Source organism: Delphinapterus leucas, chromosome 7 (assembly GCF_059928025.1).
Source record: "Delphinapterus leucas isolate spDelLeu-1000000601 "Yukka" chromosome 7, BTC_Dleu_Yukka2, whole genome shotgun sequence".
Taxonomy (NCBI): domain Eukaryota; kingdom Metazoa; phylum Chordata; class Mammalia; order Artiodactyla; family Monodontidae; genus Delphinapterus; species Delphinapterus leucas.
This window is the reverse complement of record NC_143135.1, coordinates 49964330-49985983: the sequence shown is the minus strand read 5'-3', so window position 1 is coordinate 49985983 and position 21654 is coordinate 49964330. Positions and strand designations below refer to the sequence as shown.

Below are 21654 nucleotides of genomic sequence, written 5' to 3'. Positions count from 1 at the left end.
GACCCTGTGTTAGAATCCCAGGGTACTTGCCAACCTGCCACTGCCAACTTGAGGCCAGATCGCTTTGTTCCTTCAAAGAGATAGAAACAGGGTAGCGTGGCAGGCAAAAACCACTTTGTACTGAGTACTTGCTATGTGCCAGGGACTGGGCTGGGATCCCTGCAAATTAGAGATTACTGTCCCTATTTGATAGGTGAGAAAACTGAGACTCAGAATTGATTTGCTCAGCATTATCTAGCTGAACCAGAATTTGAATCCACATCTGACTTGCTCCAGAGGCTTTTATTCATCTTTTTCTTTTTATTACACTACACTCAGCCCTAAGGGGCAGGAAGAGGAGGCATCTCAATCTTCTTTCTTCAGCACTGCCTCCAGAGGAGTGCTGCTTCTAGAATTCTCAGGGTCCAGGCAGGGGAACACAGGTCACTGACCCACTAAAGGCATAAAGGATTCTGGCTGCACTGCGTTTCTTCTGTTCACGCGCACTTTCTCATTTCCCTGCCCTAGCTCATCTCCCTTGGTCTGTGTTACAGCAACCTCCAAATTGGTCTCCTTGTCCCCATTTTCTATTCTGTCTCCTTTCAAATTCAGCCTGCTTAAGCTATTAAGTTAATTCTATAAGTTCTTTTGCCCCAAACCTTCAGTGACAACCCCACTTGCCTATGGTGATAGTCCAAGGAATGGCAAATAGGTTTCTTCTTATTGATGGTAGCTGATTGGAACCAGTGTTGAGAAAGATTCTGAGGCTCTTTCAAAGGCTCCATAGGAAAGAACTGCTGAGAGAGATTCATGATTTCTGACTGAGATACAGGAGGGCAGGACCATAGCACACACATGCCAGGCCTTTGTCAACCCTTTAGATTGGGTTTTTAACCTAGGGTCCACTATTGATTTCATGGGGACCTACGAACCCCTGGGCATTGTATGCAAAGAAAGATTTTTTTTTTTTTTTGAGTGTGTGTGTGCCTGTGCACTTTTCTGGAAAGAATCATCAGCTTTGATGATTTATCCTCAGAGGAGTCCATGGCTTAAAAAAGATTTATGCCTACTGCCTTGGCCTCCTAGCTTGGCTTTTGAGGCCCTGTGGTAGGCCCTGCCTACCTTGGCAGCTGCCTGTTTCTGTGCTGCTAACTGTCACACAGATGGATCTACCTGATGGTCTCTGAGTATACTTTCTCATCCCTTCCCTGCTTCTGAATAGTATCTTGTGTCTTTTGTCTTGACTGGCATGCACTTCCTCCCTCTTCTGTAAATTGTTCCTATTCTTGAAGGCATAGTTCAAGTCTTTTCCCTCAGACACCTCTCATCAGCCCTTCCTGATTTTCTGGTCTTATAGACTGAGGGCCAGAGAAGTGAAGCCATCCAACCAGAATCACAGTTAAAATCAGACTCCAGTCTCTCAGTTCTCAGAAACTTGCGCTCTCCACAGCACTACTTGGCCTGCTAAACAAGGGAAGGTTTTGTGCAAAGAGAGATTTCTGTCTCAGAAAATTATTCCCAGGGTTCTTAGCCTCTTTAACACCTTTGGCTATGGACAGTTGTTTCTGCATAAAGGATGCTTAACAGTGTATGTGGTAAGAGGAAGAGGCCCAGGACTTTGACCAGAAGAAACCTTTCAAACTAGAGGTGAGAGAAGAGGGTTTCCCAACCTCCTCTCTTAACACTTTCCCCTCGCACTTCGTGCCTGAGTCGTGCCAGACCTCTTTCAGGGCCTCGTATACCCCATGCTGCCTTCTACTCTGATGAGAGGCTTTACCTCTGCCTGGAGCACTCCTTCCCTCCCTTGCCCCCTTTTGTCTGGCTAACTCTCTATCATCACTTCCTCTGAGAGGCCTTCTGGGTTATTAAGGCTAGGTTAGGTTCCCTGGTTGTACATTTGCAACTTGAGGCCCCCTTCCTAGCACTCGTCTGATGTGTAGTGATGTGCTTGCTGGCCTGTCTTCCCCTCAGGCTTTGACAGTGCCTGTCTCATTCCCTGCATCAGCACAGGCTGAGTGAACGAATGAGTACATGATGTGTCTCTTCATCCTCCCAAGCCTTTATCACCTGCTTACTTCAGCAGCACAGAGGTTAGACTTGGCTTGGTCCAGAGGGGCATTTACTACAGATTATGGCGTAAGAATGGTGCTAGGACTCAACCCCAAGCCTCTGGACTCTCTGCCAGTGCCCTTTCGTCTAGAACGCACTGAAGAGTAGACAGCTTCCCAGTTCCCCCAATGCCCATTCCTCATAAGCAGCTCCTGCCTTGTTGGTGAAACACTCTTGACTTTTGGTCTCCCTGTTTCCTGGCCTCCTACAGCACTTATGGTGGGAAACCACACACGACAGCCTTTGGTTTCCTGCTATCCTGAGTCCTCCCTCCACAACTAAATTCCTTAGGGCAAACCCCATGTCTTCTCCACACCCCCATCCCAGAATTCAGCACAGGGCCAAGCATATGTCATGCTGATTTGCTGGAGTCCATTTAGTCTTTTCTCTTCCATGTTACGTGGAGTCAGGTTCAGTGTAGAGGAAGGTTGGTGAGGTGAGAAGGATTCAGGCTGCAGAGCCATTATTGACTTGGGTTCCAGTCACTGTACTGCCCCTTAACTAGCTTTGTGACCTTCAGCGAGTCATTTCCCCTCACTGAGCTTATTACCTCATCCATGAAAAGAGGAGATTAATACCAGCTCCTTAAGCTTGTGTGAAGAGTGAATGAGAGCATGTATGTAAAGTTCTAGGGCAGTTCCTGCTTGTAGGAGGTGCTCAGTAAGAGTTGGTTCTCTTCATTCTCCTTCTCTCTATCCACCCCCACATTATAGGGCCCCCTGCTACTGGGACCCAGAATTCAGGCTTTTAGTGGTATACTTAAAAACTTGTGTTAACAGCTACTGAGCTCCTACTGTGTACTAGGCACTGGCATATAGAGTCAAATAGGCTCATATGGACTTTTCTAGAAACCTAATCTAGCATTTCTAACATTCTTTCCATCTTCCCTTGCATTCAGAGTTCCAATTTCCAGACAGCGACCATACAGATAAACTTGAGAAGTGGGATTCTTCCATAAACTGGGAGCTACATAGATGAGAAGTGTCATTGGGCATTTGGTGCTAAGCATGGGGGAATTCTAAGGAAGGAGGAGAGATCTGTGGACTGGATGAGTCAGGAAAGCCTACTTGGGAGAGAGTCCTCAAGCCAGGGTTGTATCCCATTATATGAAAGTAGGTTTAGAATAGGCAGAGAGGCAGGGAGAGAGCATTCTGGACAGGGGGGAAGGCACATTCTTTCCTCAGTAGGCTGGGAGGATGACAGCAGAGGCAAACTCATTTAAGGGAAGAGGGAGAGAGGTAGGAGAAGCCTGGGGTCAAGGGAGAGTGGCCAGAGGAGCTGGGATGGGTATTTAGTTCTCAAAGCCCTATAACTATTTCCAAATTCATCTAGCCTCCCTGTTTATTGATTTTTCATTTCTTCCACTCTTATGTCCATGATAAGCCATACACTGAAAATATTTCTGTCTCTTTCTAGGCTGTTGTCGGAAGGTGCTGATGTCAATGCAAGGCACAGACTTGGCTGGACAGCACTCATGGTGGCAGCCATCAACCGAAACGACAGGTGAGAGATCTCCTTCCACATGGGGCTCCCTTTGCCAGAGCTCTGCAGACCACGATCCTGAACCCTCTCCCACCCTTGCCTGTCCCCCTGCTGTCTTCTTGAAAGGCAGGGAAACGGACTCAGCCTAAGGAACTGATCTACACCTGGTGCAATGGAAAGTATAGGAGATGTGGAGAGGGAAGATGTAGCTCTGGATCGCAGCTCCATCCTTCATTGACTTTGTGACCTTAGGCGAGTCATTTGCTTTATTGAAGCAACAAAATGTTTGAAAGCCTGTTGTAAGTGGTTAAGTGTACATGTGCAAATTATCATCATGATTACGTTATCATTATCCATGTTGAGCAGTCTGCAGTCACTGTCCCCAGCAAGGGCTCCATTGGGCTGTTCCTTTGGGAGTTCTGGTATAAACTAGGGCAGGTGGGGGCGTTCCTTCCCTCTCATTGGAGGCCCTGCTGTTTTCCTATATGCTTCCCCATTCCCCCAGCATGCAGCTGTTGTGTAAAGATTGAAACAGTCTACTTTGTATATAGTTATCTCTACTTCTTACAACCACCCACAAGATATATATTATTATTTTTCATTTTGCAGCTGAGAAAACTGAAGCCCAAAGAGGTAAAGTGATTTGTCTAAGGTCACACAGAATTTAGAACCTGGTCTGACTGCCTGCAGAGTTTGTGTGTTTTACTGTACCTCACTGCTGCCTCCCACTGCCAGATCCAGGGCTTGGGCTGGATGCTGCCATTACGTCGCAGTCTCTAGCTGTGATTATGCAAAAGAATTGATTGAAAAAGAACAAAAAGAGATGCTTTCAAAGAAGGCAGACTGGGTGCTTTAGTAACAGCCACTGACATTGATGGTGGGAGGTGGAAGTTTTCATTTTCCCTTCAAGCAGATCTTTAAGGATTTTATCTGCCAGTACTGGCCACCTTTGGAAGGGTCATAAATGTGGTGGAAATCAACCAAACAGGTATTTTATAATGTTGGGGAGGCACTGCCTCAGACTGGCTGAGAGACTTAGCTGTACTGAGAGAGTTCTCTCTTCTCTGCTGCTCTGTTGTGAACTTGATCTCAGCACTCTTTCTCCTTATTTGCCTCTTTAGCTCTAAGCACATAGTCTTTAAAAGAAAAATTAATGTAAATAGGTTCCACAGTTGAGAGCCTGGAATCCAGTCCTGGCTCTGACCCTTAGTTGAATTTCAAAATTCTATGAACACCTTGTTTCTTCACCTGAAATCAACTATTTCTACAAACGTTTGGTAGATATCTACTCTGAACCAGGCTCTATGTTAATCACTGGGGAATCAGAGGCCTTGGGAGCTCGTGGCCTAATGTGGAAAAGACAGGCAGGTAGAGAAACAGAGTATAGTGTAATCAATGGTATCAGAGCAGTGTGGACAGGATATTATCAAAGCAGAGGGGGTGAGGGGACTGAATCTCACCGCAGAGCAGATAGATTCTTACTATATTCTTGTGAGAATCAAATGAGATAATGTATGTGCTACAGGTTACAAATGGTGAGATGTTATTCTCTGCTGCTCGCATTAGACCTCTACACACAAACACACATGTGCTTATTCTACCACTTATAACCCCCCTCCCCTGCCTCCACCCCCACCCACCAGTCTTTCCCAGCTTGCAGGTATCTCCATCTGCAAGAGGTAACCCGTGGTGGAGAAAAGGGAGGGGGTATGTGCCCTTCTATGTTTGGTTTTATCAGCATTGAGACAGAATAGGAATTAACACTATACTTAAGAGTACTGCCAATCAGTGAGCACATAGCTAGTAGATGTGCTTTGAGGACACTTCTCTCTGAATCTAATGAGTTGTTGGTTTAACTGATTGCTCTGTCTTTATCCAGGGCCATTAGCAAATCAGTGATGCTCATTGAGCAAAGTGAGCGTGTTGGCTTGTGTGTACTCGGTTCCTAGAACTAATTATTGGTGTTTTAAGCTTCTATTTTGTGCCCTCCTCTTCCTTCCGGTACCCAGTGAGGACAGATTTTTATAGAAAATAGCATACTCTCAGGTTGGCTTTATTTATTCATATCACAAAAATTGTTTGGCACCTACTGTTTGCCAGGCACTGTTCTTGACAGACAAATATCCCTATCCTCAAAGAGCTTATTTCTGTACAAGTGGTGGTCCCTGGGTAGAGAGAGGCAGGGACAGACAATAAACAATAAATACAATGCATAAGTAAACTATATATTAGAAGATAAGAAGTGCCAATGGATAAAAAGGAAAAGTAGAATCTGGTAAAAGGGAATGCCAGGGTGGGTAGGCCTCATTGGTAAGGTGCCATGGGAGTGGTCTTGAAGGATTATCGTGTCCATCCCAGCACAATCTGCCAGTAAGTTTTTCTGTATTAGAAGTGTGCTGATTCTCGTCTCATCAGTCACCAAACCCTTCTGGAATCATACTGCCCAGGCCTGAAATGCCACCACCTTTGAAATGGGTTTGGGTCAAGGGCGAGTAGAGGGACAGCACCCCGTGATTCAAGGCTGAAAGTAGAGAGCCTTCACCTCCTTTAGAATGTTGGCAGCCCACAAGCTCAAAGGAGATATCCTGAGAGAAGCCCAGTCATTTCACCCTCAACTGCCTTTAGTGCCTGGCTGCTTAATGTGTTAAGTCCTTGGGGATATGAACACAGTAGTCTCTATACTTAAGGAGATTATCTTCTTGTGAACCTTTATTTATATATGTATTTATTATTTTATTTAATTTTGAATAGTAAAGAGAGTGCTATTTTGTTTAATTTTGAACAGAAAATACAGTGTTATAGAACAAAATGTTAAAAATATGCATGGGAACTTATTTATAATTTATTCCCTCCTTTTATTTACAAAAAGGGTTTAAGGTGACTTAAATCAAAATACAAATATAAATGTACACAGGAGAGTTAAAACTGGATCAAGATCAGAAATCATATTGGTAAAAGGAAAGATAATTCTATCAGGATTGAACTAGAGATTTTCTTTTCCAAAAATAGGTTTATTGTTTTTGTAAAGAAAATATAGAGAAGAAAGTAGCCGTCAACTGAATCCCCTCTACCTAGAGACTGATCACTGTATCTATATCTATATCTATGTGTCTAATTTTACATAAATGGGACCAGGCTGTACTCACTGTAAATCAGGTAGTTAGTGGAATCGAGTATGAATTTAATTTGAAGTTTCCTGACAAGCAGGGCAAAAAAGGGATACAGAGTTTTGGTTCTTCAGGAGAGAGGAACTTTGTGCTGACATACCTTTATGTTATCATGTTATGCATCCAGCAGACTTTTTTAAAAACTAGACTGTGTCAGGTGCTGATATGCTAGGCTAAAGGGGATTCAGATACTAAGTAAGCATCACAGCCTTTGCCTTAAGAAGCTTACTTGGACTGCTGACATCAAGGACTCGAGCATTGTGATGGCCATTGTCTTCAGTAGCCCTCCTGCCAAAGATTTACCAACATTCTGCTAGGACAATCCTTTTGCCAGCCTAGTAACAGCTTGGGTGTAGTGTTGACTTGAGGAGTAGTTGGCGGGGGCTGGCCCCTTCTCCACAGTGAGCCCTCCATAAGCCTCATGCCACAGGCACTTGTTTAGCCTGAGTCTGGGTGCCTCATTCCGTGTTGCACTCTGACCCAGCCCAGCTACACGCTAAGCCACAGGGTCCCAGGATGACCACTGTGACTTAGCACAGCCTCTACTGGCTCGTGCAAATATACCCAGCCTTCAGCTAAATTCAATTAGTTTTTCTTTAAGAAGGGAAAGAAATCCAATTTTACTAAACATGGACAGACGGTGGAAGGCACTTTGATGTTACAACCTCTCAGTGATGCTTTACTTAGTCACAAGTTCATAAGCAAGAAGGCTTAATTACTTGGGAAAACACGGGATTAAAACTGGACACAATGGCTGAGTATCCGCTCTTGGGCAACTTGATTCGAACCCATGCACCCAGTTCGTGTGTGGTGCAAACTTTGATGTGTGCTGTGACAAGCTGAAAGTCATGACCCCCTCAGGGATGCTCCTTCAGATGGCATTTGCAGGATGTGTAGGCGGAGAGGCAGGGCCTGCCGGGCCTGTTTGCTCTACTTTGATGTCCAGGCAGCCACAGGCCCCACTGTTTGCTCTTTCACTGAGGGGTGGATTGGGAGCCTCCTACCTTTCCCAGTGGACAATGGCCAGCAATGGAGTGTGACGACTGTTGACCATTCCAAGAGCCTGGCGGACCAGAACAGGGCTTTGGGAGGTGCAGAGCCTGGGGGGCAAAAGCTATTTATAGGACAGCCATTTCTCCAGATGTAGCTTTCTTTAAAGCTTAATGGTGGTTGGGCGCTCATCATGGAGGTAAAAATAGTCTCATGAGTTTTAACAGGTACTGAGTGCTGCTTGACCCTTTGTCCAGTGACACTAAGGTATTTGTAAATTGAAATTTTAAGTCTGTCCTGTTTTCTTCATCAGCATGTATATGCAGGGGATAGTGGTTTGGAAGAAAAATGGTATTAATTCTAATTCCTCAAAAAAGAAGCTGTCAGAACACGTCTGATAAAAGAATAGTATCCAGAAGATATAAAGAACTCTTACAAATCAGTAATTAAAAGGTAGCCCAATTTTTTTTAAAATAAATTTATTTATTTATTTTTGGCTGCACTGGGTCTTCGTTGCTGCGCGCAGGTTTCTCTAGTTGCGGCGAGTGGGGGCTACTCTTTGTTGTGGTGCGCGGGCTTCTCATTGTGGTGGCTTCTCTTGTTGTGGAGCATGGGCTCTAGGTGTGTAGGCTTCAGTAGTTATAGCATGCGGGCTCAGTAGTTGTGGCTCATAGGCTCTAGAGCGCAGGCTCAGTAGTTGTGGCGCACGGGCTTAGTTGCTCCACGGGACGTGGGATATTCCCAGACCAGGGATCGAATCCATGTCCCTTACATTGGCAGGTGGATTCTTAACCACTGCGCCACCAGGGAAGTCCCAATAGCCCAATTTTTAAAAAATAGGCAAAAGATTTGAGCAGACACTTCACCAAAGAAGAGATTGATGGCAAATAAGCACATGAAAGATACTCAGCATTTAGGGGAATGCAAGTTAAAATCACAATGAGATACCACTACACACCTATACCAATGGCCAACATTTTTAAAACTGACAATACCAAGTGCTGATAAGGATGCCGAACAGTTGTCATCCCTGCTGATAGGAATTCATAATGGTATAGCCACTTTGGAAAACACTTCAGCAGTTTCTTATAAAGGTAAAACATACATTTATCATTGCTGCTACAGCCCAGCAATACCAACTCCTAGATATTTGTCCATGAGAAATAAAAACATACATCTACAACAAGACCTGTATGCAAATATTTATAGTAGCTTTATTCATAATCACCAAAAACTTGAAATCACCCAAATGTCCATCATCTGGTGAACAGACAAATTATGGTACATCCATACAGTGGACTACTCAGCAGTAAAAAAAGAACAAACTTCTTGTACAGGTAACAACATGGTCAAATCTTTAAAGCCTTATGCTAAGTTAAAGCCAGACATGAAAAGCTACCTGCTGTATAATTCCATTTATATGACAGTCTGGAAAAGGCAGTACTATAGGGACGGAAATCAGGTTAGTGGCTGCTAGGGTTTAGGAGTGGGAGGAAGGGCCCAATGGAACTTTTGGGGTGATGGAAATACTCTAAGTGTTGATTATAGTGGTGGTCATAGAACTCATCAAACTGTACAACTTAAAAGGATGAATTTTACTGTGCATAAATGATACTTCAATAAACAGACTTTTAAAAAGTTTTCAAAAAACCACCATCTCTCTCTATATTTTCACTGTTAATTGTGACCTTTGGTGTACTGAGAATTCCTGTTAGTAGAGTTAAAATGAATTCATACTGTTTATAGTCACCTGGAATGTTTTGAATTCTTATAGTTGATGGTATCTTACATTGGAGTACTATATATTCTGATTGTTAGTAGAGAATAAAGATTTGTGGATTCACACGGTTCATGATGTCATGAAGTAGAGTTACTGATGAATAGTGATAAATTCACCTTATGAGTGGTATACAGTGGGCTCACAAAGTGTCATATGGTTCTTTATGGCGAGGAGAAGGTGCAGGGTTCAGGACTGGGAGCTTGCCTCTCATCCCACATCATTCTTGGTTTCCTTGTCCCTGGACTGCCACGCAGGGAGGACCACCTAAATAGCATGGCCATTGTGGAGCTTCAGGAACCAAAGATCCTGAAACAGTGGGGTGGTGGGGGGAGGTTCAGATTTGAGTCCACTTGGGCTTGCTGGTTGCCTTGAAAGCCCCTGCCTCAGAGAAGTGAGACTGCCAGGCAGAGAAGGAAGCTCCAGCAGAACTATTTGAAATTCCCCACAAGAGTCTCCCTCCCTCCTTCTGCTTTTTCTCCCGGAGTGCATTTCATCAGCATCGGAAGGACTGCTTCCCGGCACTGCCTTCCCTGCTTGGCTGGGGTCCCTGAGGAGCTGAGCTAATGAGTGGATAACACGCATTTGCCAAGGCCTTCCTGGATGTGGTACCTGGGCTTTGTTAATTTTAAAATGCCGCCATCCTTGGCTGAAGACCATTTAATTCCCTCTCATAGCAGTCATTTATTTTTAGCATTTGCTTATTTTACCTCCACCTTACTAAGGGGAGGGGGGGCATTAAATCCTATCTTTAAGAACCCAGCAGCCCAAGCCAAATCGCTGACCTGCAGGAGAGGTTTTACAGGCCTCTCTGTGTGGCCGACAGCTCCACAAGTGTTCTTAGAGCAAAGAGCTGATGCTTCTCTTGCAGCTGGACTGGGGCAGCCTCCATGGGAGGCTCTTCTTCCTTGCTGGCTGGCCAGAGGCAGAGCAGGTAGAGAACCCCAGTACCTGTGCTTTAATGTAGGTACCAGGGGACCTGACAACATGGAGGTCTATCCTGCTTTGGAGGCCTACAGTCTCTTCCCAAGGTCCCCAGCCTGTTCTCAGCCTGGCTGCTTGCTGCAGAGTGGTGCTTCCTTTGGCCGGAGGAGGCTGGCTTTGTGCTATCTGATCTCCTGACTATAGTGGTGATGATGGCTGTGGTTGACTGGGTGTCTTCTGTGTGCCAGGCCCATGTCGAATACTTCCCATGTTGGCTCTAATCCTCACTGCAATCCTAAAATGGGGGGATTATTATCCCTATTTTACAGATAGGGAAAATGAAGCTCAGAGTTGCCTAAGTTTGTCCAGTAAGTGAAAGGGGGAGCCAGGATTTGAAGTCAGGTCCCTCTGAACCCCAAACCCTTATTCTCTCCACTGGACTCTACTACCTGGGTAGGGAAGATGCAGGGAGCAAAGCCATGCAGTGAATCAAGGGGTGCCAACACCAGGAGTCAAGTCAATTCAGGCAGGGTTTCTTGATGACCCACTATGTGCTGGATGATTTTTTGAGAAATCTAAAAACCGACAAACTACTCTCCTTGTCTTGAAAAAAGCTTTCAGAAAAGGGATAAAACAAGCCTCCTTTTAACGGCAGATTGAGGCAGAATGTGGTCAGTACCCAGAGAAGACCAGCCTAGAGTGCTGGGGTAGGGGTTAATCATGAAAGGAGGCCCTTTCACATGAGGTGGGCCTTGAAAGACGGACAGGATTTTGGTTGGTAGAGGTGGAGAGCAGAAAGACAGCATTTCTGGAATAAGCACCATTGTGAGCATAGGCTCATAAAAGTAAGAAAGTAGGGATGTACCAGAGTTAGTAGGGGGCACTGGCAGGGTCTGGAGACCAGTGAGGGTAAAGGAAAGCCTTATCCAGCACGGACCATGGTCCTCTCAGGCTGTAACTGTCTAGCATGTGGTAGAGCTGTGAGCTCTAGAGCTGGACGACCTGGATTCACATCCAAGCTGTCTCTTCCTCTTACTAGTCATCTACCTTGGCAAGTTCTTTCACTTATCTGTGATTGTTTCCTCAGCCATAAAATGGAGATAATAAGCTGAGCTACTTTAAATGTGTAAATATATGTATAGTGTTTAGAATAATGCCTGCCACATAGTAAGCACTTGATAAGAGTTTGCTACTTTAGTTAATAGTAGTATAGTAGTAGTGGTAGTGTCTTAATTATTATTATGACTAACAGTGCTGCTGCTGATTGGTGACCTCAGGAAGTTAGTGAATTTCCTGCAGGTAAGCCTATCTTTGATGGAGGTGGGGGTATTACTTGCCTCTCGCCAGTATCTGATGGGTGATGCAGAAGCAGTAGGGCTTTGGAGGTTCTTTTTCCACTCCTTTTCATCTAAGAAGCTGGGCCTAGAACATGGGACCCCAAAGCAGGGCACTTTGATGTGGAGCTTGCTCTCGTCCCAGGTGGCCGCAGCTGCCTAGTGAAGAGCAGTTCCCAGTATTTCCCAGCAAGGAAGGGCGGGTGAGCGTGCTGGCCAGGTGCCCGGAATGCCAGCACCATGCCCCCAGAAAAGTGTGCTGAGCTTGATGTCTCTCCCACCGCTGCTGTGGTTGATTATCTCTGAGTAACAGAGAGTCATTTCTAATCCCATTTAGAATCATTTCTCAGGATAATCCTGTTTCGTAGTAATGATATTCCAAGCCCAGCATGCACCCGTTTCTAGTTTGGCAGACACATGCCTTGACCTCAGGCTACCCAGACACTGCTCCCTGGAAAGTGATGTCAGCTCATTTGCCTAAACTGACAGTCTCAGGGTACCCACCCCCTTCTCCAGCGCTATATCCCATCCTGGGGTTCTGTGTTCAGTGCTGTCTTCATGGAGAAGATCAGTTGGGATGAAAAGAGCATCCAGTGCTCATCCAGTTCAGCAGCCTGGGGAAGGGTGTTCCATTTCTAGGGACTGTGGTATGGTCCACTCCTGCACCTCCTCTTTAAAGACATCAGACCCACTCTGTGCTTATTTAAATAGGGGTGCCACAGGGATATCAGCTCGCCTGGAGGGGTGGGATAGGGAGGGTGGGAGGGAGGGAGACGCAAGAGGGAAGAGATATGGGAACATATGTATATGTATAACTGATTCACTTTGTTATAAAGCAGAAACTAACACACCATTGTAAAGCAATTATACCTCAATAAAGATGTTAAAAATAAATAAATAAATAGGGGTGCCAGCTTGGTGGGTCAGGAATATACAGTAAATATGGTAGGTGTGTCTGGGTTGCAGCAAGGTATTTGGCTGTCTCTCATAATATCCACATTAATAAAATATGATGTGGCAAATAGTTTGGTCAAACTAATTAATGGTGAATGATCTGGTTCATTGTTTATATGTGAATGGATATCAGACTGGAAAGCAGACTGTAATGGTGAGCCACAGGGGTCTGTCCTATTCACTAGTCATATCACTGATTCTAGTGAGACTATTGATAAATGCCAACCAAATGGGCAGATTAAATGAAGCTTAGAGGTAGTTGATATGTTAGGTGAAAGAGTCAGGGATGTGAAATAAGAACTCCGTGGGCTAGAGCAATGGTTAAATCTGTGGTGATAAAAATTAATAGGGACAAGTGTTTCAGTCTACAGTTAAAACCAAAAACCAACTGTAAAATCCAAGGAGACCCACTTTAGCAATACTAGCAAGTAAAGCCCAGGAGCTGACTGAAAACTCAATGTGTGCATCAACAGTGCAGTGTTAAGGCCTTAGAAGTGAATTGATTCAACGAATATTTACTGGCCCGTACTGCGGCCTATGTGCAAGGGAACAGATGGCCAGGCACAGTCCTTACTTTGGGGAGCACAGTCTAGTTGTGTGTGGCAGAGTGGTGAGGAACAAGAGCTCTGGAAAAAGGGCCTGAGTTTAAAACCTAGCTCTACCTCTGAACAGCTGTTTCCTCATCTGCAAAGTAGGAACAGTAATAGCATCTGCCTCAGCATAGGGTGGTTGCAAAGATTAACATGCATGTAAGACTGCTTACTGCAATGCCTAGAGCATAGTACGTCTAGGAGATGTACCAGCCTCAACATGCTCTTATGGATCATTTGCCTAGAGAGAGCCTAGTCCAGCCTATACTGTGGAAAGAATCCCTAATAACCAGGGCTTGACCACACTGCCCCATCGGTTTGGCGACTGTGTGTTATGAACCACAGATTGAAAGATAATGGAAGTGTATTTAGAACTAGGCTAAGGATATGAAATTGGGATTGTCCTGGAAATCCTGTGATGGGTAATCTCGATTCCTTGGCCCTCTGCTTAACGTGCCATGCCTTCCTTAAGCCTTGCCCAAATTATCTCACCTGGTCTGAGCCCTCTACTGATTTTGACCCTTGTCCCTCTGAATCAGGCTCCCTCTTATCCCAGCTAGCTGTTATGACCATCTGAAAATATCACTGTCCCTGGTACATAGTAAGGGCCCAGCGACTATGGGATATTATGACAGACTAATGGATGGTCAGATGGGTGAGAACCGGTGTGGTTTAGGGGAGTGTGCACTGGGTTTGGCCCCAGACAGACACATGGATTTGAATCGTGATTCCTGTGCTTATTTAATGTGTATACTTGGATAACTCATGTTATCTCGCTGAGCCTCAGTTTATTCATTTGTAAAATTGACTAGTACCTCATTGGAAGTGGTTATAAGGAACTGGAATAGTAAATGTAAAGTGCTCAACCCACCGTGGCTGCTTTATTATGATTATTGATCTTTACCTTTTGAGGGAAGTAAACAAAATAACATCCTCATTCGAGGAAACTGGGGCACATTTTCTACACAGGTACCTTCCTTGCTTCCTCCCTAATCTTTAGTTTGTTTCCCAAGGAAGCTGGCTTTAAAAAGAAAACTGCACCCCACCCCCCAAAAAAGAAAAGAAAACTGCCTTCCCATCCTGCCCCCCACCAAGCTCATGCCTCCACACCACAGGACCTCTAGATTCAACACAGGCCAGTTCCTTTGGTCGGGCCACCCTGCTTTCCCAACCGCCTGTAGACCAACCAGTAGACTGAATGATCCATAGCTCATTTGACTTTCCAGCAAACCTCCTGACCTGTGACCTCTTTGCTTTCTCCCCTTATCGAGGTGTGCTCTGGGTTGAGAATAGGTCAACTCTTTGTCTTTTCCTTGGGACACGGTGACCCTATGCTTACATGTGGGGGGTAGAGGGGAGGAGGAGTCGGAGGAGCTTCTTCTGAAGCTCCACATTGTGTGGGGACGACCTGGAGCTGGGATCACTGCCCTTCTTGCTTCACCAACTCCAGCTGCTCGCCAGCCGCCTTTGACACGCGCCTCGCCCAGCTTAGGCCTCAGCTCACACCACAGGTTTCCTCCCTCTTTCCTAAACAATGTGATGACCCAAAGCCCCTCCGGCCACTGAGAGCAGAAAGCCAATCGATGTAACTGTCCTCCTGTGCATTGTGACGCCCCACTGTCCTGAAAGCAGGAGCTCATCAAGGTCCATGTGAGCCAACTTCCTACGTGTGCTCCCACATCTAATCTAATTACAAACCTGATCAGCAAGTTAAAACTCGCCTGGTGGGGGCTGTTGCTCCAAAGGGAGTTCTGTGAGTCCCAGGAGCTGCTTCTTAGGGACCACCCTCCCGTTCTTTTCCTCAGCTTTGTTTGGGAACTGCCTGGTGGAGGGCAGGAAGGGCCTAGTGCTCAGGAGAGGAAGATGGAAGTTTTCCACAGCTAAGCTGCCTGCAGCCCAGTTCAGACCCTCAGGTGGGGGAAGGCTGGGCAGGGCTGAGACAGTTGCGTTCCACCTTTCTCCCCCATCTCTCACCAAATAAAATAATTATTTATTCATTCTTCATTTTTTCATGCAGTCATTCAGAAATCATCTGTTGACCACTTATTGTGATCCAGGCACTGGGCAAGGAGCTGTGAAAGAAGGTTGAGACATGGCTCTTGCCCCGTGATCTACTGGGAAAGGCAAGTAAAAGTAGACAGGCAATCACGACATAACATGGTGAGGGCCACCTTCCACAGGAGTAGGTACTGGATTCTGTGCAAAGAGGGAGGGTGTGGACCCGGGCTGGGAGTCGGAGAAGCCTCAGTTGAGTTGGTGACTATGTCATTGAGGAGCCCTAAAGGTGAATGAGCACTAACCAGTTGAACCAGTAGGAGGGGCCTGCGTGATGGCCTTTGGTGTACTTTGGGGAGTTAATTGTTTTCACTGGGTCCTTAATTCTTCAGCCCCCAAGATCACTAGATCAGCATGGGAATTAGAGTTCTGCAATTGAGAGACTCCCTGAAGGAATAAATTTTTAGAACAGATGGTCAAGTTCAATTAATGAATAATAGTAGGTGGCAGGGAATCAACCCCTTTTTAAAAATCATCTATTCATGTTGCTGCACGTGTATCCAGCCTGTTGCTTCTGACTGCTGCATCATGTTTCATAGCATGTGTCTACCACATTTAACTTACCTGTTCCCCCAGTGATGGACACTTGATTGCCTCAACTCCCCACTGCCACAAGATATGTGGTGAACATCTCCCATGTTGCCCTCTATAGACCTGTGTAAGAATCTCTCTGAGATACATATCCTCACGAGCAAAGTGCTGGGTCATAGGGTAAGGTACTTTAACATGACAAATATTACAAGATTGGCTTCCAGAATGGCTGTACCAGTCTGTCCCCTGGCAGTGCATGAAGAATCTGAGATCCCCATGTCTTCACCAACACTGGGCATTTTTCAGCTTTCTCACTTTTTGCCAGTGTGTTAACTTGAAGTTCTATCTCATTTTTAAAAATTAATTAATTAATTTACAGTAAGTCCTTGTTGGTTATCTCTTTTAAATATAGCAGTGTGTACATGTCAATCCCAAATTCCCAATAAAATGCTATCTCATTTTTAAAAATTTTCCTTTCTCTAATCACACACAAGCTTGAGGATCTCTTCATATACTTAATCATCTTGTTTGTTTGTTTTTTTCCTCCTCTGGGCATTAACTGTTCATATCCTTGCCTCATTTTTCTGTTGGGCTTCCTGATCCTAGCCTTGTTGCTAAAACTTGAGTTGAGGCAAAGTGCTTCTACAGACTGTTAGCTACCTGGGAGTCAACACAGGGAAGTGAGAGGCCATGTAGCAGAGTGATAAGGACATGGGCTTGGTAGCCAGACTGCCCTGGTTTGAATCCCACCTCTGCTCCTTACAGCTGAGTGACCTTGGATAAGTTACTTGTCCCTCAGTTTCTCTTTAACCTCCTTCATAGGGTTGTTGTGAAGATTAGATGTTAGTATATATAAAGTATTTAAAATAGTGCCTAGCATGTAGGAGGTATATACAAATGCTAGCTCTTATTATTAGACTGCTATCTTCCTCCTACTTAGCCCTACTGTACCCTTGAGAAAATAGATACTTGTATCAGCAGGCAGTAAAATAAGCAGAAAGAAAACAGCTCTCAGCCTAGGCTCAGAGCTCACCACTCCTACTCACATGTGTAACTCTTACCAAGGTCTCGGGCTCTGGACCTGCATTCTGCTCCCTATCTAAGGCCAATCTTTAAGACCTGACCATTTCTGATTAGCCAGATTTCCAGGCCTGCAGTGCCCCCCATCCCTGGCCTGGCTAGCTCGGCCCTATTGCTGCTTCTCTGCCAACCTGTCAGCTGGATACTATCCCTCACAACCTTCACCTTCAGTATTCACAAAGCCCAGTCTTTTTGGTGAGTCAGCTCACTTGGGCAGAGATAAGACCAGAGTAGATTCTGATGGACACACAGGAAGGCAAATACTGCTACCAGAGCCAAGTCACTAAAGGCCAACTCTAAACCCCCATCCTCCTGGGCTGTAGACATTCTCTGACTCTCCAGATTAGTATTGGAAGTAGGGTATCTGGAGATTATCTCTAGCCTTTGAGGTTGATACTGACATTGGTAGGCATATCTTTCCACAGACCACCAGAGGCCAAGTCCTGAGGTGGCTGGGAGAATTGCTGATGTTTGTAAGCCTTTGTCCGGTGAGAACCTCTGGAGTAGTCAGCATAGTTCCTTTGAGTGTGTTATAGAAAAACATAAGTGAGTGGGATGGTGTACTCTGTCCCCTTTAACCCAGCTATTAAGACCATGAAGGCCTAGCCCATACACTTCACTGCCCATTTAGCACCAGCTACTCCAATTTAAGATAGTGATACCTAAACCCAAACCTCCCAAGTGACAGCCAGTATGCCAACGCCAGGACAGAGGGGCGGCTCTAGTTTTCCTTTGGTGGATCACCTCGGATAGCAGTACCTGCCTCCCTTTGTGCCGTCAGATCCTGTAGTCCCCTTGTCAGCCAGGTGGGCCAACTCACCATCTTGTCACCTTCTCCCAGATACAGTTCTGAATTGGGGGATTTGTTTCTGCTTCAGCAAAAAATGTCAAAGAGGCAGAAATTCTTCATTTGCAAAGTCTCCTCACTGCTGCCCCTGGTGTCTGCTTCTTTTGCCTTGTCTTGACCTCTGATACCAGTGTGTTTCTTGGTTTCTGGTTGCTTACTTGTTTTGTGGTCTGCTATTTCCCTCTGCCTCTAGTCCTTGACATCTGACCTGGCTTTTTACTCTCTGCCTCACGTCTGCTGCCTGGTCTCTGGCCCTTGGCTTTGTTTTGACTATGAACTTCTTGACACTCCCTGGGCCTGGCCTGCTGCTAAGCCTGTTCTCACCAGCCTTGCCTTAGCTTTTTCTTACCTGGCTAGCCTCCTACTCTGTTTCTACCCTCCTACATCCCACTGGTCCACGAAGTTCTTTTCATCATCAGAGCTAACCATAGTCATGTAGTCCTTTAGCCTGATCTGGGCTGGCTTCTCCAAAAAGGGCCTGATCCCTGTGGAACTCTGGGTTAGATGCTTTTTAAGTATGAGATAGCTCTTGGGCAAAAAAAGCTTACTAGCTATCTGGTAAGGTGTTTGGTGCCACTCTTGGCCTGAGCAGCCACAGTTCCTTTAGTCCTAGGTATACCCCACAGTGGGGCTGCTGCCTTTTGAGTTAATTTAAAGTGAAAGGAATCTTCTCCAGGATTGCAGAATGAGTCACTAGCTTGGATGCTCACCCTCTTTGTCCTCCAAGTTTGTGAAGTGAATTGCCCATTCCTTTTGATTGGGTTAGCAGCCCCAGGGCTTAGCCTAGTCACTTTCCTCTCCCCATCTTGCCAGACCACTGTCTGCCCTTTGGGGCGAAGGGCAGCATACTTGGTTGCTTGGACACGTCTTGCAGCCTGCAAATTGGACAGATGGAATCAATACTCGGGAACCTGGAGAGGCCCAGGTAGCACAGTTAGTGACACTAGCTGCCTGGAGGGACAGCTTGCCATGGGAGGGGGTGTGATTGAATGGTGATTGGACACAGCAGCTGAGGATTAACCAAATTATGTCCCTTTGAGTTTAGATCGACAAACCCTTCTCACTTAGATTTTAAAACAAGCCAACTTGCGCAGAATATAGAAGAGCTGCCTTTTTTTTTTTAACATCTTTATTGGAGTATAATTGCTTTACAATGGTGTGTTAGTTTCTGCTGTATCACAAAGTGAATCGGCTTTACGTATACATATATCCCCATATCCCCTCCCTCTTGCGTCTCCCTCCCACGCTCCCTATCCTGCCCCTCTAGGTGGTCACAAGGCACAGAGCTGATCTCCCTGTGCTGTGCTATGCAGCCGCTTCCCACTAGCTATCTATTTTACATTTGGTAGTGTATATATGTCAATGCCACTCTCTCACTCCGTCCCAGCTTACCCTTCCCCCTCCCCGTGTCCTCAAGTCCATTCTCTATGTCTGCGTCTTTATTCCTGTCCTGCCCCTAGGTTCTTCAGAATCTTTTTTTTTTTTTAGATTCCATATATATGTGTTAGCATATGGTATTTGTTTTTCTCTTTCTGACTTACTTCACTCTGTATGACAGACTCTAGGTCCATCCACCTCACTACAAATAACTCAATTTCGTTTCTTTTTGTGGCTGAGTAATATTCCATTGTACATATGTGCCACATCTTCTTTATCCATTCATCTGTCGATGGACTTTTGGGTTGCTTCCATGTCCTGGCTATTGTACATAGTGCTGCAATGAACATTGTGGTACATGACTAGAAGAGCTGCCTTCTTTTTTTTTTTTTTTTTTTGCGGTACGCGGGCCTCTCACTGTTGTGGCCTTTCCCGTTGCGGAGCACAGGCTCCGAACATGCAGGCTCAGCGGCCACGGCTCACAGGCCCAGCCGCTCCACGGCATGTGGGATCTTCCCAGACCGGGGCACAAACCCACATCCCCTGCATCGGCAGGCGGACTCTCAACCACTGCGCCACCAGGGAAGCCCAAGAACTGCCTTCTTAACACAGGGCTATGCCAACATGAGTCCTGGGGGTGATTAGGTATAGATCTAGAGCCCACTTTAGCCCAGATTTGTGTTATTATCACTAAGATTATATGGACACAGAAAAGAGAGCTCATATTTGTGGATCTCCTTTGATGTGCCAGGCACTGTGGTTTTACATACTTACAACCTACAAGGGAGGCATCATTATCTGTTATTCCAGTAAGGAAATGGAGTCCCAGAGGTATAGTAACTTGCCCAAGATCACAGTCAGTAAATGATAGAGCTTTGATTTGAACCCAGGTCTCCCTATACTTGTTATAAAATTTCATGCTGTCTTCCCAATTTGTGTCTTAGTTCAAACTTCTCTTGACTTTCCCACAGCCCAGCTACGGGGTCAGGTACATAGTAATGATAACTAATGTTCTTTGAGCACTTATTATATGTCAGGCACTGTACAAGCACATTACATACACTAACAGAGTCATATGAGCTAGATACTCCTTTTTTTTTTTTTTTAATTTGGGGGTGCTGCATACCATAACCTTCTTTAGGAGTATCACAGTACTCATTAGCATTTATGTATGTATGTATGTATGTATTTATTTATTTGGGCAGGCTGTGTTGGGTCTCCGTTGCTGCGCACGGGCTTTCTCTAGTTGCAGCAAGTGGGAGCTACTCTTCGTTGCAGCACGTGGTCTTCTCATTGCAGTGGCTTCTCTTGTTACGGGGCACAGACTCCAGGCGTGCGGGCTTCAGTAGTTGTGGCTTGCAGGCTCCAGAGCACGGGCTCAGTAGTTATGGTGCACGGGCCCAGTTGCTCTGTAGCATGTGGGATCTTCCTGGACCAGGGCTTGAACCTGTGTCCCCTACCCTGGCAGGCGGGTTCTCAACCACTGCGCCACCAGGGAAGTCTGAGCTACATACTCTTAATATCCCTGATAATTATGATTGCAAAATGATTTTCTAATTTCATCATTTGTTCTACATTTATTATTTGTCATTCTACAATAAAGAAGAGCTTTCCCTTCTCTCCCATTGACTTATTCATTTATTTTCAATATGGACTTTTGGAATCTTAGTGTACCCAATGGGTGATAATCCATTAATGTCTTTATTCATGTTGATGTTCATATTGTCTCCGATTTTAAAGCCAGCGTTCTTAACCTCTGTACCATACTACATCCCTTTCTATCAGATATTTTTCTCACTGCCTGCAGATAGTTTCCCATCTCTAACAGCCTTTTTGAACCCTCTTAACTTTTAATCTTCTGGCAAGCAGGAAGACTAATGCCAGTCTTAATCCAAATTATGTGTAAACTATGAGCAAATAGTCTCCAAGTGAAAACCTGACAGACTCTGCTGTGAGTTAAATATGTGAGTTTTAGACATGGATTTTAGGTGCTTAGAGACCCTTCTTATTTCTCTTTGGGATCATAATTCATATCCTAGATAAATTACCTGTAAAAGGTAATTCTTAAGATCCTTTTAGGTAAGGGGAATAGACACAGGAGGCTCACTTGACCGTGTTAGATCAGATGTAGAAGAACCTCATCTACGTGGGAGATAGATTCTGGTTCTTTGACTTACCTATGAGGACTGTGTGTTTGTGTGCATAGGAGTTATTGAAATTCATTCATCCATTCAGCAAACAATTGGGCAGGTCCTGTGCCTGGTGAAGGTTATGAAACTCAAACCAATTGATACAGGGAAAACCAGCAATACTGCTGGCTACAGATATTGAAAAACTAACAAAGGAGAGAAACTAAAATTGTAGGTTGGCTTTTTAATATTTATGATAGAGTGATTTTTAAATTTTTATTTATTTTTATTTTTGGCTGGGCCACAAGGCTTCCAGAATCTTAGTTCCC

The 21654-nt window shown here is 45.1% G+C and overlaps 1 protein-coding gene across 6 annotated transcripts in view; it reads left to right on the top strand.

Moving 5' to 3' along the window:
• The window catches only part of CLPB (ClpB family mitochondrial disaggregase), a 176500-nt gene that overhangs the window by 32011 nt on the left and 122835 nt on the right, over positions 1 to 21654 (top strand). For all 6 annotated transcript variants that reach the window (XR_016393826.1, XR_016393827.1, XR_016393825.1 and 3 more), the window contains exon 3: positions 3505 to 3591. Coding sequence is in view for 3 of the 6 variants with exons in the window: in XM_089915254.1 (XP_089771380.1) it covers positions 3505 to 3591 (87 nt within the window). In the remaining 3 variants the exon portion in view is untranslated. The remainder of the gene's footprint in view (positions 1 to 3504; positions 3592 to 21654) is intronic.